This window comes from Enhydra lutris, unplaced genomic scaffold, assembly GCF_002288905.1.
Source record: "Enhydra lutris kenyoni isolate GAN:26980312 unplaced genomic scaffold, ASM228890v2 scaffoldscaffold1, whole genome shotgun sequence".
Classification (NCBI taxonomy): Eukaryota; Metazoa; Chordata; class Mammalia; order Carnivora; family Mustelidae; genus Enhydra; species Enhydra lutris.
In genome coordinates this window covers 67,979,449-67,999,507 of record NW_019154085.1, presented here as the reverse complement: position 1 = coordinate 67,999,507, position 20,059 = coordinate 67,979,449, and the positions used below count along the sequence as shown (strand labels likewise).

At 36.9% G+C, this 20,059-nt stretch overlaps 1 protein-coding gene across 1 annotated transcript in view; it reads left to right on the top strand.

Annotated features, from left to right (window-relative positions):
• The window catches only part of LOC111141979 (methyltransferase-like protein 8), a 71,929-nt gene that overhangs the window by 29,034 nt on the left and 22,836 nt on the right, over positions 1-20,059 (top strand). The window contains exon 4 of the mRNA XM_022494876.1: positions 17,342-17,433. Coding sequence (XP_022350584.1) covers positions 17,342-17,433 — 92 coding nt within the window. The remainder of the gene's footprint in view (positions 1-17,341; positions 17,434-20,059) is intronic.

Below are 20,059 nucleotides of genomic sequence, written 5' to 3'. Positions count from 1 at the left end.
ACATACTCTTTTGGTCTTTTGCCCTGGACCAGTGACTTTCAAGACTAATTCTGTTTTTATTTGTGGCTGACTATAAGACATGTACAATAAATCATCTCTTCTGTCTTAGCTAAAGGGAAAAAAACAGTACAAAAAGAAAAGGTAAAATATATCATTAACATTTTTTATACTGACTTGCGTGTTGATATTATTTTGGAAATATTGAATTAAAATACGTTATTAAAATTTCATTTCTTCTAGTATTTTTAAACATGGATACTAGAAAATCTTAAATTACATCTGTGGCTGACATTGTACTTTCTTGGACAGTTCCTGAATTAAACTACTTTGCCTGCCATCACTAATATGGACAGTTAACAGTAGGTTGTGAGATCATTGCTAGGCAATTAAACCTCCACAGGAACTTCTGGTCCTAGACAAGCTATTCGTCTACCAGGGTTTTTTTTGTTTTTTTTGTTTTTTTTAAAGATTTTTTTAATTTATTTATTTGTCAGAGAGAGTGAGCACAGGCAGACAGAGTGGCAGGCAGAGGCATAGGGAGAAGCAGGCTGCCCGCCGAGCAGGGAGCCCGACGCGGGACTCGATCCCAGGACGCCGGGACCACGACCCAAGCCGAAGGCAGCCGCTCAACCAACTGAGCCACCCAGGCATCCTGTCTACCAGTTTTTTATTCTTCATTAGAGTCTAGTGAGTTAGCTGTCTGTGTTCTCTTTTTCTATCTGCTACCACCGACTCTTTTGTTTAAGGTTCCTGCCTACCCATTTAAGTTCTGTTTTGTCATAGGCTCTCAGGGAAGCAAGGGTCCTCTGGGTCAATGCCCCTCAAGCACTGTGGGCTAGCTTTGGGATGCTGCACAAGAGTCCCTTGGGCTAGAGGTATGGCCTAGGAATTCGTAATTTGAAAAAGCTCTTTTAGTAGTTCTGTTGAGCAGCCAGGTTTAGGACTCTTTAATTCAGTCCAGTGGTTTTCAAACTTTTCTTTAGCAGTAGAATTTTTTTTCCAAGTGAAGTCCTAACATGGAATACCAATATTGTGGATTGGGATCTTAATGAAGCATGTATAGAGGCCTGGGGCATCAACAGCTCCACTTCCCATATCTCCCCTCACCCCCTCAGTGTAGCAGCTTCAAGGATTTTTGGGTTCTGTTGATCAAAGTTTGAAAAACCTTGATCTAGTCTCAATAGCTATCCTCTGCCACAGCATACCCCCTTAAAGGGTATACAGCCTGTGCCAGGATACTTGTAGTGGACCCTCTCCAGAAGCAGATTCATACCGTAATAATAAAATAATTTCCTCCAAATGAAGAGGAGAGTATTTGCCTCCTATCATCTCCTTAGGTACCTATTGTTTTGTTGTTTTAGTTTTTGTTTTTTAGGGGCCTCGGGGGTTTTGTTTGTTTTTCTTTAAAGTGAAGATTTGTAAGTTAAACTGAAAAACAGAAGACTGGTTGACTTTCTCCTTCCTTCAAGTCCAGAGTTCTGTCCAAAAGTTCTGACCCTTATTTTCTCCTTTGTATTTAAGAGTAATGTTTCCTCTCTTGCTGAATTTTGATTTTAAAAAGGTGTTTCTAGAAAACTACCGTACCTGTCAGTTTTCTCTCAGAGATGTAGAATTGTCTACAACTTATTTTTCCGTTTAGCCTCTAGTTTAGTTAGTACTATTTATATATGACTCTCTTTTTAATAAAAAATGTTTTTGAGGAAAAAATTAAGATACCCATTTTTTATTCAGTTTCTAATATCTTGAGAAAGAGTTGCCCTCAAGATTCTGTATATTTGTGTTACTAGTATTTACATCTCCCTATAGTCTTATTTTTTAATAATTGAGCAAAGTGAATTTCACATAGCATAAAAGTAACTTTTAAAGTGAACAGTTCAGTGGCATTATTTACATTCATGATTTTATGCAACTAGCACCTCTGTCTTGTTCCAAAATATTTCTGTCAATCCCACGTAAAGTCCTTTACCCATTAAGTGGTTTATCTTCATACTCCCTTTCCCCAGCCCCTGGCAATCACCAGTCTGTGTTCTAGCTCCATGGATTCACCTCTTCTGGATATTTCATTTAAAAGGGATCATACAATATGTGATCTTTTGTGTGTGGCTTCTTCACTTAGCATAATGTCTTGGAGGTTCATCCACATTGTAGCATGTGTCACTACTTCATTTCTTTTTATGACTGAATAATATCCCATTGTATGTATATACCACAACTGGTTTACCCATTCATCCACTGATGAACATTTGGGCTATTTCCACCTTTTGGCTCTTGTGAATAGAGCTGCTGTGAACATGCATGTTCATGTACTTGTTTCAGTCCTTGTTTTCAGTTCTTTGAGGTATATACCTGGGAGTGGAATTTCAGGGTCATATGATAAATCTGTGATAACTTTTTGAGGGATTGCCAAGCTGTTTTCCACAGTGACCGAAACATTCTACATTCTGCTTTAAGTCTTTTGATTATATTTAGCAAAGTTTTTAATTTGGGGGGGTGTGGGGTGGGCAGGGTTCTAACTATATCGAGCAAATTCCGGTTACTTGGAAAAATCATTCCTTATTTCACACTGTTCTTGGTTTAAGTGTTTAGTAATTTTTCAGAAGATCTCTGAAATTTATAAGGAAGTAATAAACACATATAATTGTATGATCAAATCAGCTAGGCCAGTGCCTTTCAAGCATTTTACCATGATCCACAGTAAGTACAGTTTATATAATGGACCAGTACATGTACACATAACATATGCACATATATGAAACAGGAACAAAAGCTTCTTTTATGGTTTTACCATGTGAGACATTCACTAATAGTTTCCATTTGTTCTTTTCTACTCTATTTCTGTTTCTTTCTCATTTTAAGAATTGGTTAGATTAATGAAATTGACTTCATGACTTAACTAAAAGGATCATGACCTTTAGTTTAAAAAATACTGAGCTAAACCATTCTCTATAGATCCAAGATAGGACCTGTATGCTGCAACATAACCTCCTATTATATAATCCATTTAAATAATAGTTTGCAGAATTCCAATAGAGTTTAGTTATCAAGATATCTTTCTTATTATATGGTCTGAATTTTCCTTATATATGTTATCTGATTCCTCTTACCTTGCTTCATACATAGTTCTTGAATACAGTTAATAAGTAATTTTTTTTATCTGTCTCTGTTATAACGTTTGTCATGAGTAGTAGTCTGGATGTTGAGAGCACAGACTGGTTGTCTGACTAGTTGGGAAGTTAATCTGTCCCTTGGTTTCTACATCTTTCTTTTTATTTATTTATTTTTTGAAAGATTTATTTTATTTATCAGAGAGAGCACAAAACTGGAGGAGGGGCAGGCAGAGAGAGAAGCAGACTCCTTGCTGAGCAAGGAACCTGATGCAGGACTTGATCCCAGGAGCCTGGGATCATGACCTGAGCCGATGGCAGATGCTCAACCAACTGAGCCACCCAGGTGTCCTGGTTTCTACATCTTTAAAATGGGATAATAATAGTATTATCTACCTCAAAGGGTTACTGTAATGATTAAATTAATATATGTAATATAAAATATATGCACATAATAAATAAGCAACATATAAGAATTAGTTATCATATATTATCATTTTCCAACATGTACTTAAGTTACTTATTATGTATCTGTTTTATTGTCATTATTGGATTGTATGATCCTTCAGAGTCTTCTTAGTTTATATCTGTTTCATAGCTACATTCCCTATATAATACCCACCCAATAAGTATATTTGAATGAGTAAATGAATATTTACTAGAAGTGTACGGCTAGACCAAGAGTTAATATAATGGCTAAATATGGGCTTCAGAATCCAAATAATGTGAATGTAGATCCTGACTCTATCCCTTTCCAGCTATGTGAACTTGAGCAAGTTCCTTCATGGGTATTATGCGTATTAAAGGCAATAAATGTTTAGGACTCTTAGTCATAGTAAGTGTTCACTGAAATAAGTGTTCTTGTTATTATTAGATGGAGAATTGAAATATATACCAATGAATAAATAAACAGTATAGAGTATGCAAGGTCACACAGTGAAGGAGGTGAAGAACATAGGAATGAGCTTTAGAACAGGAAAAGATTTCTGAAATGAGGTTGTAAGAAAAGTCAGTAAAACTTCGTAGAGTGTGGGATTTAACCTGGACTCTGAAGGATGAGGAGTATTTGAATAGTGAAGACTGTTCTAGACAAGTGGTAGCATGAGCATTTGAGAATACACGAGGTATATTCCAAAGCAAGCACATGGACCAGCCCAATTGAAAGAGAGGTTTCTTATTTGGAAAGTGGATGATTGATGTGACAAAAGAACTATTTTAGGAAAACTAATCAGTCTCTGTTGTTCAGGATACTTAGAATTAACCATAATTGAACATGAAGTGGTATCTTTTATCTCCAGCTTGTTTTGTGTATTGACATATACCCATCACTAGGTTAAATTCTATGGAGGACTTAAGAGAGGAAATGATTACTGCTCCAAAGGAACTCCAGCTCATTTCACTAAGAAACCTGAATCCTCCAGATATGGAAGATGGGGTGAATCTGAAAGACAAAGTGTTCCTTCTCTAAGAAAAGTAATGAGAAGTAGTAAAAACAAACAAGAACTATACCAACAGCAACCACAAAAGTCCATAAACATGGAAAATTACTATCAAGGCAAGAAATTGTAGATTCATGTGTGGCTCAAAGTGGCTCCTCTACCCTCATCTTCATCTCTCAGCAGTACCAGGAAAAGGGGGTCAGCCGACTTATCATTACTAATACTCATTAGCAACCTAGGCAAAGGTTGAGAAGGAACCTGTTGGGAGCCATGAACCCTTGAAAATAAATGGCTTGCCTGTGGTAGCAGAATTTAAGGTCTCAGCAGAGCAAGAAAAGTCCTGAGGTTCCCCATTTTCTAAGGTTCATTGCTGAATTGAGAGAACTATCTCAAGCCTAAGGAATAGGAATAGGACACATCTTAACTAGATAAGTGAAACCAAACATAGGACTTAATGAATCTTTTTTTTTTTTTTTTAAGATTTTTTTACTTTGACACGGAGAGAAAGATCACAAGTAGGCAGAGAGGCAGATGGGGGGCGGGGGGTGAGGGAATCAGGCTCCCTGCTGAGCAGAGACTCCCGATGTGGGGCTCAATCCCAGGACCCTGAGACCATGACCAGAGCTGAAGGCAGAGGCTTGACCCTCTGAGCCACCCAGGCATCCCCAACTTAAATGAATCTTTTAAAAAAAGGGGAGAGAGAGGAAGGAAAGAAGGGAAGTGGGAAGAGGAAAAGAGCAGATTCAGACCTTTATAAAGGTTGTCCACTACCCTGTGGAATCTTCCCTTCTCTTCCACCCTCAGATTATAGGAGGGTGCGCCTGGGTTGCTCTGTTAGTCACGTGTCTGATGTCGGGTCAGGTCAAGATCTCAGAGCCCTGGGATGGGCCTGCGCGGGGCTCCCACTCAATGAGAAGTCTGTTTGTTCCTCTGCCCCTCCCATCTCTTATGCTCTCTCTCTCTCTCAAATAAATAAAATCTTTCCAAAAAAAAAAAAAGAATATAGGAAAGTGAAGAAAATACACAATACTGAACCTTCAAATTAGAGTTTACACTGAAAGATAAACAGGTCTCTGAGAAAGGTTGAGTGTCAAGAAAATTTATCCGCAGAAAAACAAAAGGAAAGAAGGAAGGAGGGAGAAAGAACATAGCATGTATTATAGATTAGTTTGCATTTTCCAATATTTTGTGTAGAGGGAATCACAATTTGTATTCTCTTTTTTCCCTCTGGCCTCTTTCACTAAGTGTGATTATTTTGAGATTTATCCATGTTGTTGCATGTATCAATAACTTGCTCATTTTTATTGTTAATATAAAACTCTTGAGAATATCTAAAAAGCTCTCAAAATTCAGTAAACCAACGGCCCAGTAAAAATGGGCAAAGTATTTGAACAGACGTCACCAAAGAAGATACACAGGTAATAAGCACATGAAAGGATGATCAACATCATTAGTCATGAGGGAAGTGCAAATTAAAGTCATAATGAAATACTACTACAAACTTATTTAGAATAGCTAAGATGCAAAATACTATACTGACTGTTGGAGAGGATGTAGAAGAACTAGAACTTTCATACGCTACTGATGGGAATGTAAAATGGTATAACCATGTTGGAAAACAGCTTGGCAGTTTCTTAAAAAAATTAAACATAAGCATGTAATATGATTCAGCCGTTCCGTTCCTGGATATTTACCCAAGAGAAAAGAAGGCATATGTCCATACAAATATTTATACATGATTATTTATAGCAACTTTATTTTTAATAGCCAAATTTGGAAACAACCCAAATGCCCATGAACAAGTAAATGGACTATCTATTTTAGGGAATTCTACTCAGTAATACAAAGAAGTGAGCTATTGATAAATACAACAATATGGATGAATTTAAAAATATGCTGAGTGAAAGAAATTAAAAATAAATAAAATTTTTAAAATAAATTAAAAATAAATATGTTATACTTTTAGTACTATATTAGATAATGCAAACTAAAAATAGAGACAGGAAGCAGATCAGTGGTTGTCAGTGGAGTTGGGGGGTAGTGATAAGAAAGGGGAGACTGGAGGGTGCCTGGGTGGCTCAGTCGTTAAGCGTCTGCCTTTGGCTCAGGTCATGATCCCAGGGTCCTGGGATTGAGCCCCACATAGGGCTCCCTCCCTGCTTCTTCCTCTCCCTCTGCCTGCTCCTCTGCCTGCTTGTACTCTCTCTCTCTGTCAAATAAATAAATAAAATCTTTTAAAAAAAAGAGAGAAAAAGAAAGGAGGAATTATAAATGTGTACACAGAAAGTTTTGAGGGTAATGGATGTATTCATTATCTTGATTGTGATGATGGTTTCATGAGTGTCTACATATGTCAAAACTTACCAAATTGTGTACTTTAAATATGTCCAGTTTACTGTATGTCATTTATACCTCAATAAAACCATGAAAAATATGGTTACATGCATACATTTGAAAATAATGTATAGTTAATAAGAATAAGAGAGATCCGTGTATATTGATATTAAGAGATGGCCATGACATGTCATTAAACCAAGAGAGCAAGTTGCAGCAAACTGTCTTTAGTATATCTTATTTTTAAGGAATTCTTGTACATGTGCTGCATGTGTATACAAATCTTTGTTTTTATATGCATGGAGAAAAGTTTGGAAATGTCCACATCATCTTGATAAGTGTTTATCTTAGGAATGGGCAAGAGCATGAGAGAAAGTAGGGATTAAACTTTATATTTTATATGCATTAGTAGTGTTTGAATTTTTTTTTAAAGAATGCCCTCCATGTACCTTTTCTCAACTCACTGTCTACCTGATAAATTCTTTATTCTTTAATAACTGATTACAACTCCTCATCTCATTAACAGTTTTGAGTTCTACCAAATCTTCTTCATCTTAATGTCTCCAATTCACAGCTCAGTGCCTGAAAGATACAGGTTCTCAATAAATGTTTAATGAGGGAAATGGGTATTGGTTTCTTCTGGCAGCTATGATCTCTATTCCATTATATACAGAAATGGGAAGCCATTGTTTCTTTCTGTGTGTCCTTTATAAGTCATTCATTCCTAAGTAAGAAACTGATAAACTAACAAAAATAATCAATGGAAATATTTGTTATAGCTGAAAAGGGAAGTGGATAGCCAGGAGTCATTAGTATAAGTTAGGGTCGATAGTAGAAAAGATTTAATTGAAATTAAATTATTAGCTGATATACCTATAATAACTGTATTTCATCCATTTGAGACTCACATTTGTTTCACAATTAACATATCTGAAATCGTGATACATCTTAAAATTGTAATTGGAGTGTTTTTTCCTTTCTTACTGTTACAGAAAATAATGGTATCTTAGATTTGAAGAAATAGGATAATTATAATTTCAAAGCACTTAATTATATACCATTTTGAGAATTATTGTTTTACTAATACAAAAATTGAGAGACACAAAATGATTTTTCACGACCATATATCAGAGTTAACATATAGAATATTTGTTACATTGTTAGAAAAGCATTTAAGTCTTTTGCTATGTGGATAAATGGACAGTAGATGTAGAAAGTTGATCCAGAAGGAAGCACATTAAACATATGCAGAAATAGACAACAGTAAAATGAGTACAAATTAAACAATAAGGTACCTTTTTATATCTATCAAAATAATATAAAAAAAGAAAAAGAGAGGGAGGGCCTGGGTGGCTCAGTCAGTTAAACATCCAACTAATATTCTCTCTTCCCCCTCCCTCTACCGCTCCCCTGTTCTCTTTCTCCTTCTCTCTAAATAGAAAGATAAAAGAAGAAGAAAGAAATTTCAAATAACACTCAATACTGATTAGCATTGTAAATTAATATAACCGGGTTATCTTTATATTTTTTATTTGTCTCATTTGTTCTGTTATTTTCTCTACTAGCTTTTTAGCTATACATCTTTACATTATTTTTACATGTTATTCTAGAAAAATATTTTCAAAATTGTGGTCTCAGAACCCTTTCACTCAAATCTTTGAGGATCTGAAAAAACTTTTATCTAAATTGTATTTATTGATTTTTCCCATATTAGAAATTAAAACTGAGACGTTAAAAATATTTAATTCATTGTAAACCAACAATTATCCATTACATCTCATGTAAATTATATATTTTAATGAAAATATCTGTTTCCCCAAAAGAATGGCATTGTTTTTTCGGTTTTTTTTTTTTTTTTAAGATTTTATTTATTTATTTCAAAAGAGAGGAAGAAAGAGCACAAGCAGGGTGAACGACAGGCAGAGAGCCAGCGAGAATCGGGCTCCCCGCTGAGCAGGGAGCCCAGGGCAAGGCTCAGTCCCTGGACTCTGGGATCATGATCTGAGCTGAAGGCAGGTCCTTAAAAACTGAACCACCCAGGTGCCCCATAGTGCCATTGTTTGAAATAATTGCAAGTCTCTTTAATGTCTGACTTTTTTTTTTTTTTTTTAAGATTTTATTTATTTGAGAGAGGGAGAGAGAGTGAGTGAGAGAGCACAGTGTGGGGAAGGGGCAGACAGAGAGGGAGAAGTAGGCTCTCTCCTTCTCGGGCTCTGATGTGGGGCTTGCATCCCAGGACGCTGCAATAATGGACCTGAGCCAAAGGCAGCCACCTAACTGAGCCACCCAGGTGCCCCATCTTTAATGTCTGGCTTAATGGAAAAGTTAGATTCAAATATCTGTTTCTTCCTTCCATCTGTTGTGATATGTTATTTAGATTGAATTATGTGAAGAAAATTTGGCCAAACACAGATATGCGCTAGTAAAGGAGTTTTGTTGTTGTTGTTGTTGTTTTTTGTTTTTTGTTTTAAGATTTTATTTATTTATTTGATAGAGATCTCAAGTAGGTGGGGGAGGGGGAAGAAGGCAGAGGCTTAACCCACTGAGCCACCAAGGAAGGTGCCCTTAGTAAAGGAGTTTTTTAATAGCATTTTAAGATAATAGTAGGTATATTTCCTGATACACTACATCTCAGCAGCAGTAGTTTCTTAGTTGCAATATGGAATATGAAATCATATCAATTATATTTCATTTATGTATCTTATACTTTGATTGGATATTTTACCTCTGCATCATTTAAAAATGTTCATTTTGCATGGATAATTTGGAAAAGTTTGATTCCCTCTTTTATGTAAGTCTTTTGAATGTTGACACATTTTATTTACAGTATTTAAAAATCATTTTTGTAATATTACCACTTTTCTCATCAGGAAAATCTCTTAAGTATTGGGAAGCTGTCAATTCATGGTGGTGGGCATAACTTTTCAAAATTCTAATTTTTGCTTTAAAACACAAAATTTAACTTTGGCAGCAAAAATTGTCATTTATTTTCCTTAAAGTGTAGGCTCATTTCATTTACTTTTTTTTTTTTTTTTTTTTTTTTGAGAGAGAGAGAGGGACAAGAGGGGCAGAGTGAGAGGGAGACAAAGAATCTTAAGCAGGCTCCATACCCAGTGCAGAACCTGATGCAGGACTTAATCCCACGACTCTGAGATCATTAACTGAGCCAAAATCAAGAGTTGGACACCTAACCCCCTGAGCTACCAGGCACCCCTCATTTTACTTACTTTTGAGATATACCAGATACCCAAATCTGAATAGCTATAGTTTGTCAACAGTTGCTCTTTCCTATTTTCTATTTCCTCTTTCCTATTTCCTCTGTTCCTATAGTATGGCATATCTGGGGTCTTAACTGAATAATGGAGGTGTTTAGAGAGGCTTCTCCACTCTGGATTAGCCAGAATTCCAGTATCTCCAAGTACTGCACTGCCTATGTCCAGTCAGTTCTCTTTTTGCTACCTTCACTCCCAGAATCCTCTCTGTCCATCAGGACCTGTAGATTCTGTCTTGTTGGTGAATAGCCAGTGCTAGTTAAGCATTAGGAGAACTCTCCTGCAGACTTTAGGAGCCTGCCTCTCTGTCCAGTCCCCTTTTCTTCAGTATTCTAATGCATAAAGTTTCACACCTCAGGAACTCTGAACCCTGATCTCTGCCTTCTCAATTCACAAAAGTGCCATTCAGTAAGACAGCCACTCTTTGCTTGGGCTCTACCTCTGCCGTGTAGTCTAGAGCATGATCCTGACAGAAAACCAGGAGGAATGTGGTGACTGACCTTTTGTGTTTCTCTTTTTTAAAGGATCACAGTCCTGCACTGTCTGAAGTGTAATCGAGCGTCTAGAAACAATTCCTTCACATATTGTTTCGTTTTATCATTGTTTTTGGTAGGACGGTAAACCCATACTCTGTCATGGCCAAAATTATAAGTCCTGTTCAGCAGTTCTAAGTCATAATTATGAAGATTTTATAGCTATATAGAAAAATGTTGGTGTATATGTGTGTATACACATACAGGAAAGGAACTTGAAAAAATTAAGGACTGTTAATCTGTTAGGATATTTAAATGAAAGGTAAAACTTTTTGTCTTTAAATTTTTCCATTATTATTATAATTGTAACTATGTAATAAATATGGTTTTGCTATGGAATTAAGGGTTATTGAAATAATTTTAAGCTGAAACTAATAACCTCCACTTCTTTCTTTTACGTAAATTATATTTTTTTAAAGATTTTTTTTAAATTTTTTGAAAAGATTTTACTATGTATTTGATGGTAAGAGAGAGAGCACAAGCAGGGGAACAGCAGGCAGAAAGAGAGGGAAAAGCAGGCTTCCTCCTGAGCAGGGAACCCCATGCCAGGCTTGATCTCAGGACTCTGGGATCATGACCTTAGCCGAAGGCAGATGTTTAACTGACTGACCCACCCGGGTGCCCCAAAGATTTATTTTTTAGAGAGGAAGAGAGAGAGAACATGAGTGAGGGGCAAAAGGAGAGGGAGAGAGAGTCAAGCACATTCCATGCTGAGCAAAAAGCCTGATTCAAGGCTCAATCTCATTACCCTGAGATTACAACCTGAGCTGAAACCAGCCAACCAACTGCGCCACCCAGTCATCCCCAAGAATATTTTATTTTTAATTCACGAGTGACCTGAAATTTGTTAAGTTTGTATTTAACTTTTGTTTTATAGTGATACTCATATATACACAGTAGATGACAGAAAAACATTCTATCCACATAGCTTGCACTGGGCACTTTAGTCTATATGTGATTATTAAAAATTACAATAGTAAGTGGTACATTTTGGCAGAATTTTTGGTAGGTATGATCCTCCAAAATGGTAATACCCAAGCCAAACAATTGGGGTGTGTGTATGTGTGTGTGTTTTAACTTTTCCAAACTAAACCAGATGCACAGTTATTTAGACTGTTACTGCAATCAACTGTGAAAGCAAGGAATCATCATTGAGTTATACTTTACATATACAAGGAATAGGAAATATATATGCACATTCACGAGCTGAGGTCATAAGACTGACAACTACTGCAAAACGACAAGACAAATTCTATCAGCCATGTTGTAAAAATTTCTTACTCAAAAATCCTATCTTTTATTTTTGAGATTTCTTTTTCTCAAATTCACGTTTTCAGAAAAAATATTAAGTATATTTTGAATTTTCTGCTCAATTTTCTTTTTTTTTTTTAAGAAAACATATTTTCTTTTTTATTGTAAGTATTGCTGGATTTTCTGTTAAGAAGGATGACGTAAGGGTGCCTGGGTGGCTCAGTTGGTTAAGCCACTGCCTTCGGCTCAGGTCATGATCCTGGAGTGCTGGGATCAAGTCCCACATTGGGCTCCCAGCTCTTCGGGGAGTCTGCTTCTCCCTCTGACCTTCTCCCCTCTCATGCTCTCTCTCACTCGCACGCGCTCTCTCTCTAAAATAAATTAAAATTTTTAAGATTTTATTTATTTATTTGACAGACAGAGATCACAAGTAGGCAGAGAGGCAGGCAGAGAGAGAGAGAGGAGGAAGCAGGCTCCCTGCTAAGCAGAGATCCTGATTCGGGGCTCGATCTCAGGACCCTGGGATCATGACCTGAGCCGAAGACAGAGGCTTTAACCCACTGAGCCACCCAAGTGCCCCAGAAAATAAGTAAAATCTTTAAAAAGATGACATAAAAATTTTATTGACCATTGTTATATATCCTAAACATATAGTTTTTTTGTAACTATGTATATTTTTAAGTTACCTCTAGTTGAGGGGTTTTTGGGTGACTCAGTTGATGAAGCATCTGACTCTTGATTTGGCTTAGGTCATGATCTCAGGGTTGTGAAATCAAGCCCTGCATTGGGCTCCACTCTGGTAAAGCCTGCTTAAGATTCTCTCCCTCTCCCCCTGCCCCCTCCCCACCCACCAAAAAAAATTACCTCTGATTGAAGCAGCTTTATAATATTAAGGAAATTTTAAGACTATTACATTTTAATTCCACTATTCTAACGTACTTGTTTTTATTTCACCCAATGTCTCTATAATTTTATTTAGTTGTGATTATAATACATATACAATTTTGGGATCTGCTGTTTTAACCTCATAAACACTTTTCCATGTTGCCACATAAACTTCCTATTATCATTTTAAGTATCTGCATAATATGCTTTTAAGTTACCATAATTTTTTCATTACCCTATCACTGAGATTGCTTCCAAATTTTTGCTATTATATTTGGTATTCTAGCAAATATCATTTTACAGGTACTTTTCTATACAGAAATTCTCTGTTCTTTTGAGTTACTTCATTACAATAATTTCCCAGAAGCACAACTCATAGGTCAAACAGTATGAACCATTTTTTTCCTTTGGCGGTAATGGCAATAAATACGTGATTATTTCTGTTGGTTATTTGTCTCTGTGCTTAAATTCTATTGAAATTGTATTTATTACTTATAAACCTGAATGATTCTTACTGCTGTCTGTTGGGTTTTTGTATATGTGAATCAGACTCTTCTAATATAAAGAAATGCCATAAAGCAGCAGGTCTGAAGGAAGTCCCCATAAATACAGTAGGAACGTTTTATAGGTTTCTGTGGGGATTCTGTAACTATACAGTGGAAAATCTGTTCTTCAGGGGCTTAGGGTATAATAGTCCCCTCACTTAGCAGTTAAGAAAATGAAGTAATATAAAGAACAGTGTAAGGAAGTTACAGCAATTTAAGAAATAACTAAATCTATTAAATAGGAAGAAGCAAGTTAAACTAACAGTTTAAAACAAATGCTTAAAGCTAAAGACCATATATACCCTTATTGTCTCAAAGCTTGATTTTTTTTTTTTACAGGGAAATGGATTGTTCTGTTTTCTTTCTTACATGCTGTAGAAATTTATAGATGAGAAACTTGTACCCAGCCTTAGAAATCTTATTTTTTAAATAAACTACTTGTTGCCTTTAATACCATAACTGTCATTTAATAATACTCTATGTATTCATATATATAAAGTATAAAATATAATTGCCAGCTCCAAGTTACATATGTGATTGCTCACATATCTTAAAATAAGTCAAAACAAAAATCTGTGTGTATGTGTTTTTTTAAGGGTTTATTTACCTTTTTTTTTTTTTTTTTTACTTATTTATTTGACAGAGATCACAAGTAGACAGAGAGGCAGGTAGAGAGAGAGGAGGAAGCAGGCTCCCCGCTGAGCAGAGAGCCCGATATGGGGCTCGATTCTGGGACCCTGAGATCATGACCTGAGCTGAAGGCAGAGGTTTAACCCACTGAGCCACCCAAGCACCCCAAGAGTTTATTTATTTGAGAGAGGGCATGAGCAGAGGCAAGGAGGGACAGAGGGAGAAGCAGACTCCCCGCTGAACAGGGAACCTGATAGAAACAGGGCTCGATCCCAGGACCCTGAGATCATGACCTGAGCCAAAGGCAGAGGCTTTAACCCACTGAGCCACCCAGGCGCCCCAGTTTTGATCCTTCTTAAAAGAAAGCAGTTTCTCACCTTTTGGTGGCGTATTTATAGCCAGGCCACTGGAATACACCCTCTTATATCCTGGTTGCATAAACATGACTTAAAATAGTACGAAGCTTATCATCATTCCACCCAGAGCAACTCCTTATTCTGTGTTAGTTATCCTCCACCACCACACACACATACACACACACACACACACACACACACACACACACACACTTTCCTTGAAATCCCGTTTAAGACCTTAGAATTATTCTTGACTCTATTCTTCTTTCTCTCTCCCTGCAGCTAGTTAACCTCCAGGTCACAGATACAATTTTTGTCACAGTGGCTCCCCCCTCTATTCTGCCTTTCTGTTTGCCGTCGCCACCATCTTAGTCCTGGGACTCATTACTCCTAGACCACTGCAATAGGCTTCTCATTGGTCTCCCTTCCACCAGTCCCTCCCCACTTCATTTTATCTCATACATTACTAAACTGTTCACACTTAAGGTCCTTTGAAATCTAACCATTACCCAGCTGTCAGCTTCCTAATGAAACATACAAATTGCCCACCTCCTTTCTCCCTAAGGTGAGGCCAAACTTACCTCCCTCTCAAGCCTTCCTGTCTGCCCCAAGCTAACATTAATTGGCTATGTTTGCATACATCAGACGCTAATCAAGTAGGCTATATTGTATTGTCATTTACATATTATCATTGATAATATTAGTGTATTATCATTACATTGTTAATCTGCCTGCATCAGGATCATATAAAACCCATTATGGCCAGGGATTAAGTCTTAAATCTCTCAGGATCCCCCACTGTCTTAGTAGACAGTAATAGACAGTAATAGAATGTGAAGTAATGGTCCAGAAGATAGACTTTAAAGTGAAACAAACCTGGGTTTGAATTCTGGTTCTGTCACTTAAAGCTATATGACCTTGAGTAAGTTACTAAATTTCTGTTTCCTGTTATGAAAATGAGCATGATTATAACCCCCTCATAGGGTTTTTGAAAGGATTAAGTAAGACATATATGTGTATAATATGGTAAGCTCAATGCCTAGCAACAAAATAAATAATAGTAGTAATTATCATTATAACAATTATGATCATCCTAAGTGCTCCACCATTATGATGCATGTCAAGAATTTGGTATTTCACCCTTTTTTCATCAGTGAGATAGCTACAAATATATGAAGATAACAATGGGAGAGATTTTTCTTACAATTATCAATAGGATATGTGGAGCTTGAATTTTGGATATGTGGTTTGTTGTTTAGAAAAATAGTTTATTCCAGGAAATTACATCATTCATTTATAACCTTACCTATTGCAAAAAAGGAAATACAAATTTTGTAAAAACAAACCCCAAAAAACCCCACCTTTTTTGTATAAAGATGTTGCTTTAAAACATTTTAGCAGCAGAAAATAATATCTTCTTGCATAGGAAGTATAAATTCTGTAACTGAAAATACTTACAGAAAGTGCCAGATCTTGGAAAGTTGACCTTCTTATATACTATATCAACTATTCTATTATTTAAATGTTAAAGAATCCATTTACAGAAATTAAGACGACCAGTAAGAAAAATCTAAAGTTACTTAAAAAACTGAGGATACCAAAAAAATAATCCAGTCAATAAGTGGGCAGAAGACATGAGCAGACACTTCTCCAAAGACATACAAATGGCTTACAGACACATGAAAAAATGTTCAGCATCACTAGCCATCAGGGAAATACAAATCAAAACCACAATGAGATACCACCTTACACCAGTTAGAATGGCAAAAATGAACAAGACAGGAAAGAACAAATGTTGGCAAGGATGTGGAGAAAGGGGAACCCTCTTACATTGTTGGAGGAAATGCAAGCTATACTGCCACTCTGGAAAACAGTATGGAAAGACATTAAAAATAGAGATACCCCAATTTAAAAAAAAATCAACAACAACAATAACAAAAGAGCTACCCTACAACCCAGCAATTGCACTACTAGGGATTTATCCCAAAGATACAGATGTAGTGAAAAGAAGGGGCACATGCACCCCAATGTTCATAGCAGCAATGTCCATAATAGCCAAACCGTGGAAGGAGCTGAGATGTCCTTCAACAGATGAAATGAATAAAGATGATGTGGTTCATATATACAATGGAATATTACTCAGCCATCAAAAAGGATGAATACCCACCATTTGCAGCATCATGGATGGAACTGGAAGGGATTATGCTAAGTGAAGTAAGTCAAGCAGAGAAGGACAATTACATATGGTTTCACTCATATGTGGAACATATGGAATAGCACAGAGAACAATAGGGGAAGGGAGGGAAAACTGGGAAGAAATCAGAGAAGGACACAAACCATGAAAGACCCTGGATTCCAGGAAACAAACTGAGGGTTTCAGAGGGAAAGGGATGGGGGAATGGGGTAACCAGGTAATGGGTATTAAAGAGGGCACGTGTTGTAATGAGCACTAGGCTTTATATGAATCATTGAACACTCCATCAAAAACTAATGATGTACTATATGTTGGCTAACTGAACATAATAAAAAAATGAGAGTAAGTACAAAATAATTTTAAACTTTCATCTCTATGATAGTGAAGTATTAGAATATAAGTATTGTAAAAGGAGATTTTAAAACTATTAAAAAGAATGATGTATTCATAAACGAACAAAAAGGCAAATAAATATAGCCTTAGAGTAAAATACAGCAAACCATACTAGCACCCAAATAATCACACACCATAGTGCTCCTGGGACATGGCTTCAGCAATCATTTCCAAAAGGTTGTTGGGCTTGCAACCCAGTCACATTTTAACAGAAGATCTGTAGGAGTTCTAGGGTTGTACCAGCACTATCAGAAGAAACATCTGACACAAAATATATTCATTCAACATGGAATTAGTCTGTATCATTTGCCTTTGATTATTCTAGAAAGAAAGATGTATCCCTTGTCACGCTTTTTTTTGCCTTTGTTATGAAGCAGGTTTTACAACCTTTTCATTTTTTGGTAGGGATCACATGCAGTGGTCCGAAGAAGAAGAAGCAGCAGCTGGGAAAAAAGTAGAGGAAAACTCAGCTGTGCGAGTCCTTCTGGAAGAACAAGGTAGGCAACTACGTGTTGTAGCTCCTGGAGCTTGGTTCTTCTGTTCGGCCTTCCAATGATTCAGTTCACACATTCTCTTCCTAATTGTGTCATTACTTTGGAGTATTCTATGCCAGTCCACTTGATCCATTTGGGAGAATTCCATTATTCTAGTGTAATGGGACCAAAGTTAGTGAAATAAGTTACAGATGACTCTTTAGTTGCTTTTTTGGTAATCATGGTATTACCTTTTTTTGGGAGATACACACAAGGAAATTTTAAAAATTTCCTCTTGCTGTACATCTTTTAGTCTGCTGTTGTGCGTTGTACTGGCAAGGAGTGTTTAACAAATTCAGAAACTTAGAGCAAAAATGGCAAAGTCATATCAAAATGTTGTGGCCCTTTAGGATAAACCTCAAGTTTCATAAGGATTCAAAGTACTTTTCTTAAAGGCCTTTTGATACTCCGGGTTTAATTGAGGTAAGACCTTGCCAACCTTCAAAGCTGGCTTCTGAAGAAATGGGCTAATGCTACTATCACACACATACACACACAAAAACAAGCTTTGGTAAAGATGTAGAGAAATGAACCCTTTGGCACTGCGGACTTGGTAAACTTGTAAAATGATGCAACCTCTATGGAAAACAGTATGGAAGTGCCTCAGAAAATTAAAAATGGATCTAGTAATCCCACCTCTAGATATAGAGCCAAAAGGATTGAAAACAGGGTCTTTTTTTTTTTAATAGAGTTATTTATTTATTTATTTATTTATTTATTTATTTATTTATTTGACAGACAGAGATTACAAGTAGGCAGAGAGGCAGTCAGAGAGAGGAGGAAGCAGGCTCCTTGCTGAGCAGAGAGCCCGATGTGGGGCTCGATCCCAGGACCCTGGGATCATGACCTGAGCCGAAGGCAGAGGCTTTAACCCACTGAGCCACCGAGGTGCCCCTGAAAACAGGGTCTTAAAGATGTATTCACACACATGTTCATAGCAACACTAGTCACAATAGGCAAAAGGTAGAAGCAACCCAGATATCCTTTCACAGATAAATGTATAAACAAGATATGGTATATATGCACAATGGAGTATTAGCCTTGAGGAGGAAGAAAATCCTGTCATATTCCACAACATGGATGAACCTTGAGAATATTATGCTAAATGAAATAAGCCAGTCACAAACAAGGCAAAAAACTATACAATTCTACTTCTATGAGGTATCTAAAGTAGTCAAATTCATAGAAACAGAAAGTAGAATGGTGGTTACCAGGGGCTGTGGGGAGGAGGAAACACAGTTGTTGTTTAACAGAGAGAGTTTCAGATTTGCAAGATGAAAAAGTTCTGGACATCTGTTTCACAACAAAGTGAATATACTTAACACTTACTGGACTGTACACTAAAAAATGGTTAAGATGGCAAATTTTATGTTATGTGTTTTTTACCACATTTTTTCTTTTAAAGCATGCTAAAAAAAATTTGGTCTGTGTCCTTCTTACTGCCATAGCTAGGAATCCAGGTACACTTTGACCAACATGTACACTCTTGAGATAAGCTTTTCTACCTTGTTTCTCTTAAAATGATTTCTTCCTTAAAACAGATTGGTTCTTTTTTCTTTAAAAAAAGAAAAAAAAAGATTACTGAAGTACCAAACACAGAGAAATTTTCACAACTCGTAAATGAATTGTCACAAAACTCGATAAGTTTTCCCAACATCCACATCAAGAAACAAAATATTACTATTAACCCAGAAACTTCCTGATTTTCTGTCCCAACAACAGTACTTCCCCCAACCCCTCTGACCCCACGAAGAGCAAGTATTATTCTGGCTTCTAATACCCTAGGTTAGTTTTACCAGAACAGCTTGGTTCTGGTCATCCTCATTTCTTCATCACTCTTGTAGCAATATCAGTCTACCTACTAGATAGAGCGAGTGTCCAAAAACAATGGCCAGGAGCCAAATCCAGCCAACTGCCTGTTTTTATAAAGTTTCTTTGGAACACAGACATACTCATTTGTGTACATATTGTCTGTGGCTGCTTTTAAGCTCTATGTACACAGTCGAGTAGTGATTAACAGACCATATATAGCCCACAAAGACCACTCACTATCTGGCCATTTACAGAAAAGTTTGCCAACCCCTGCAATAGAATTTTGTTTCCAGATTGATCCTGTGTTCTGAAACGACCCTGGGGAAGATGTTTGAAATCTTCTGTGCAAGCCCAGCATAGTGCAAATCTCTAATTTCACTGATAGCTAACTATTACTCTAGTGACTTCAGTCTATGATTGTGGCTAAGGTTTGCAAGCAGAGGTAGCTGTGGACACTGAGCTAAGGGGTCAGCTCTTAGGTAGCGAAGGGGGCACTTCTGCCCTGCCTTATCCTCTGCCACCATCGATGACTTACTTTATCCTCTGGCATTGTTTGCTTTTCATTAAAGCTAGTTCTCCTTCCTCATCCTAAGCATGAATGTGTCCTGGAGGGTGGACAGGAAAGAAAAGCACCTGAGCCACAATGGAACCATTCTATTTTTATGAGCGCCCGCCATGCAGTTCCAGAGTGGGATATGGCCAGGGAGTGTTGGCGCTGGATTGGAGGGTGCATACCAGTGGCTGTTCTGCTTACAGATCAGCCAACATTGCATTCCTT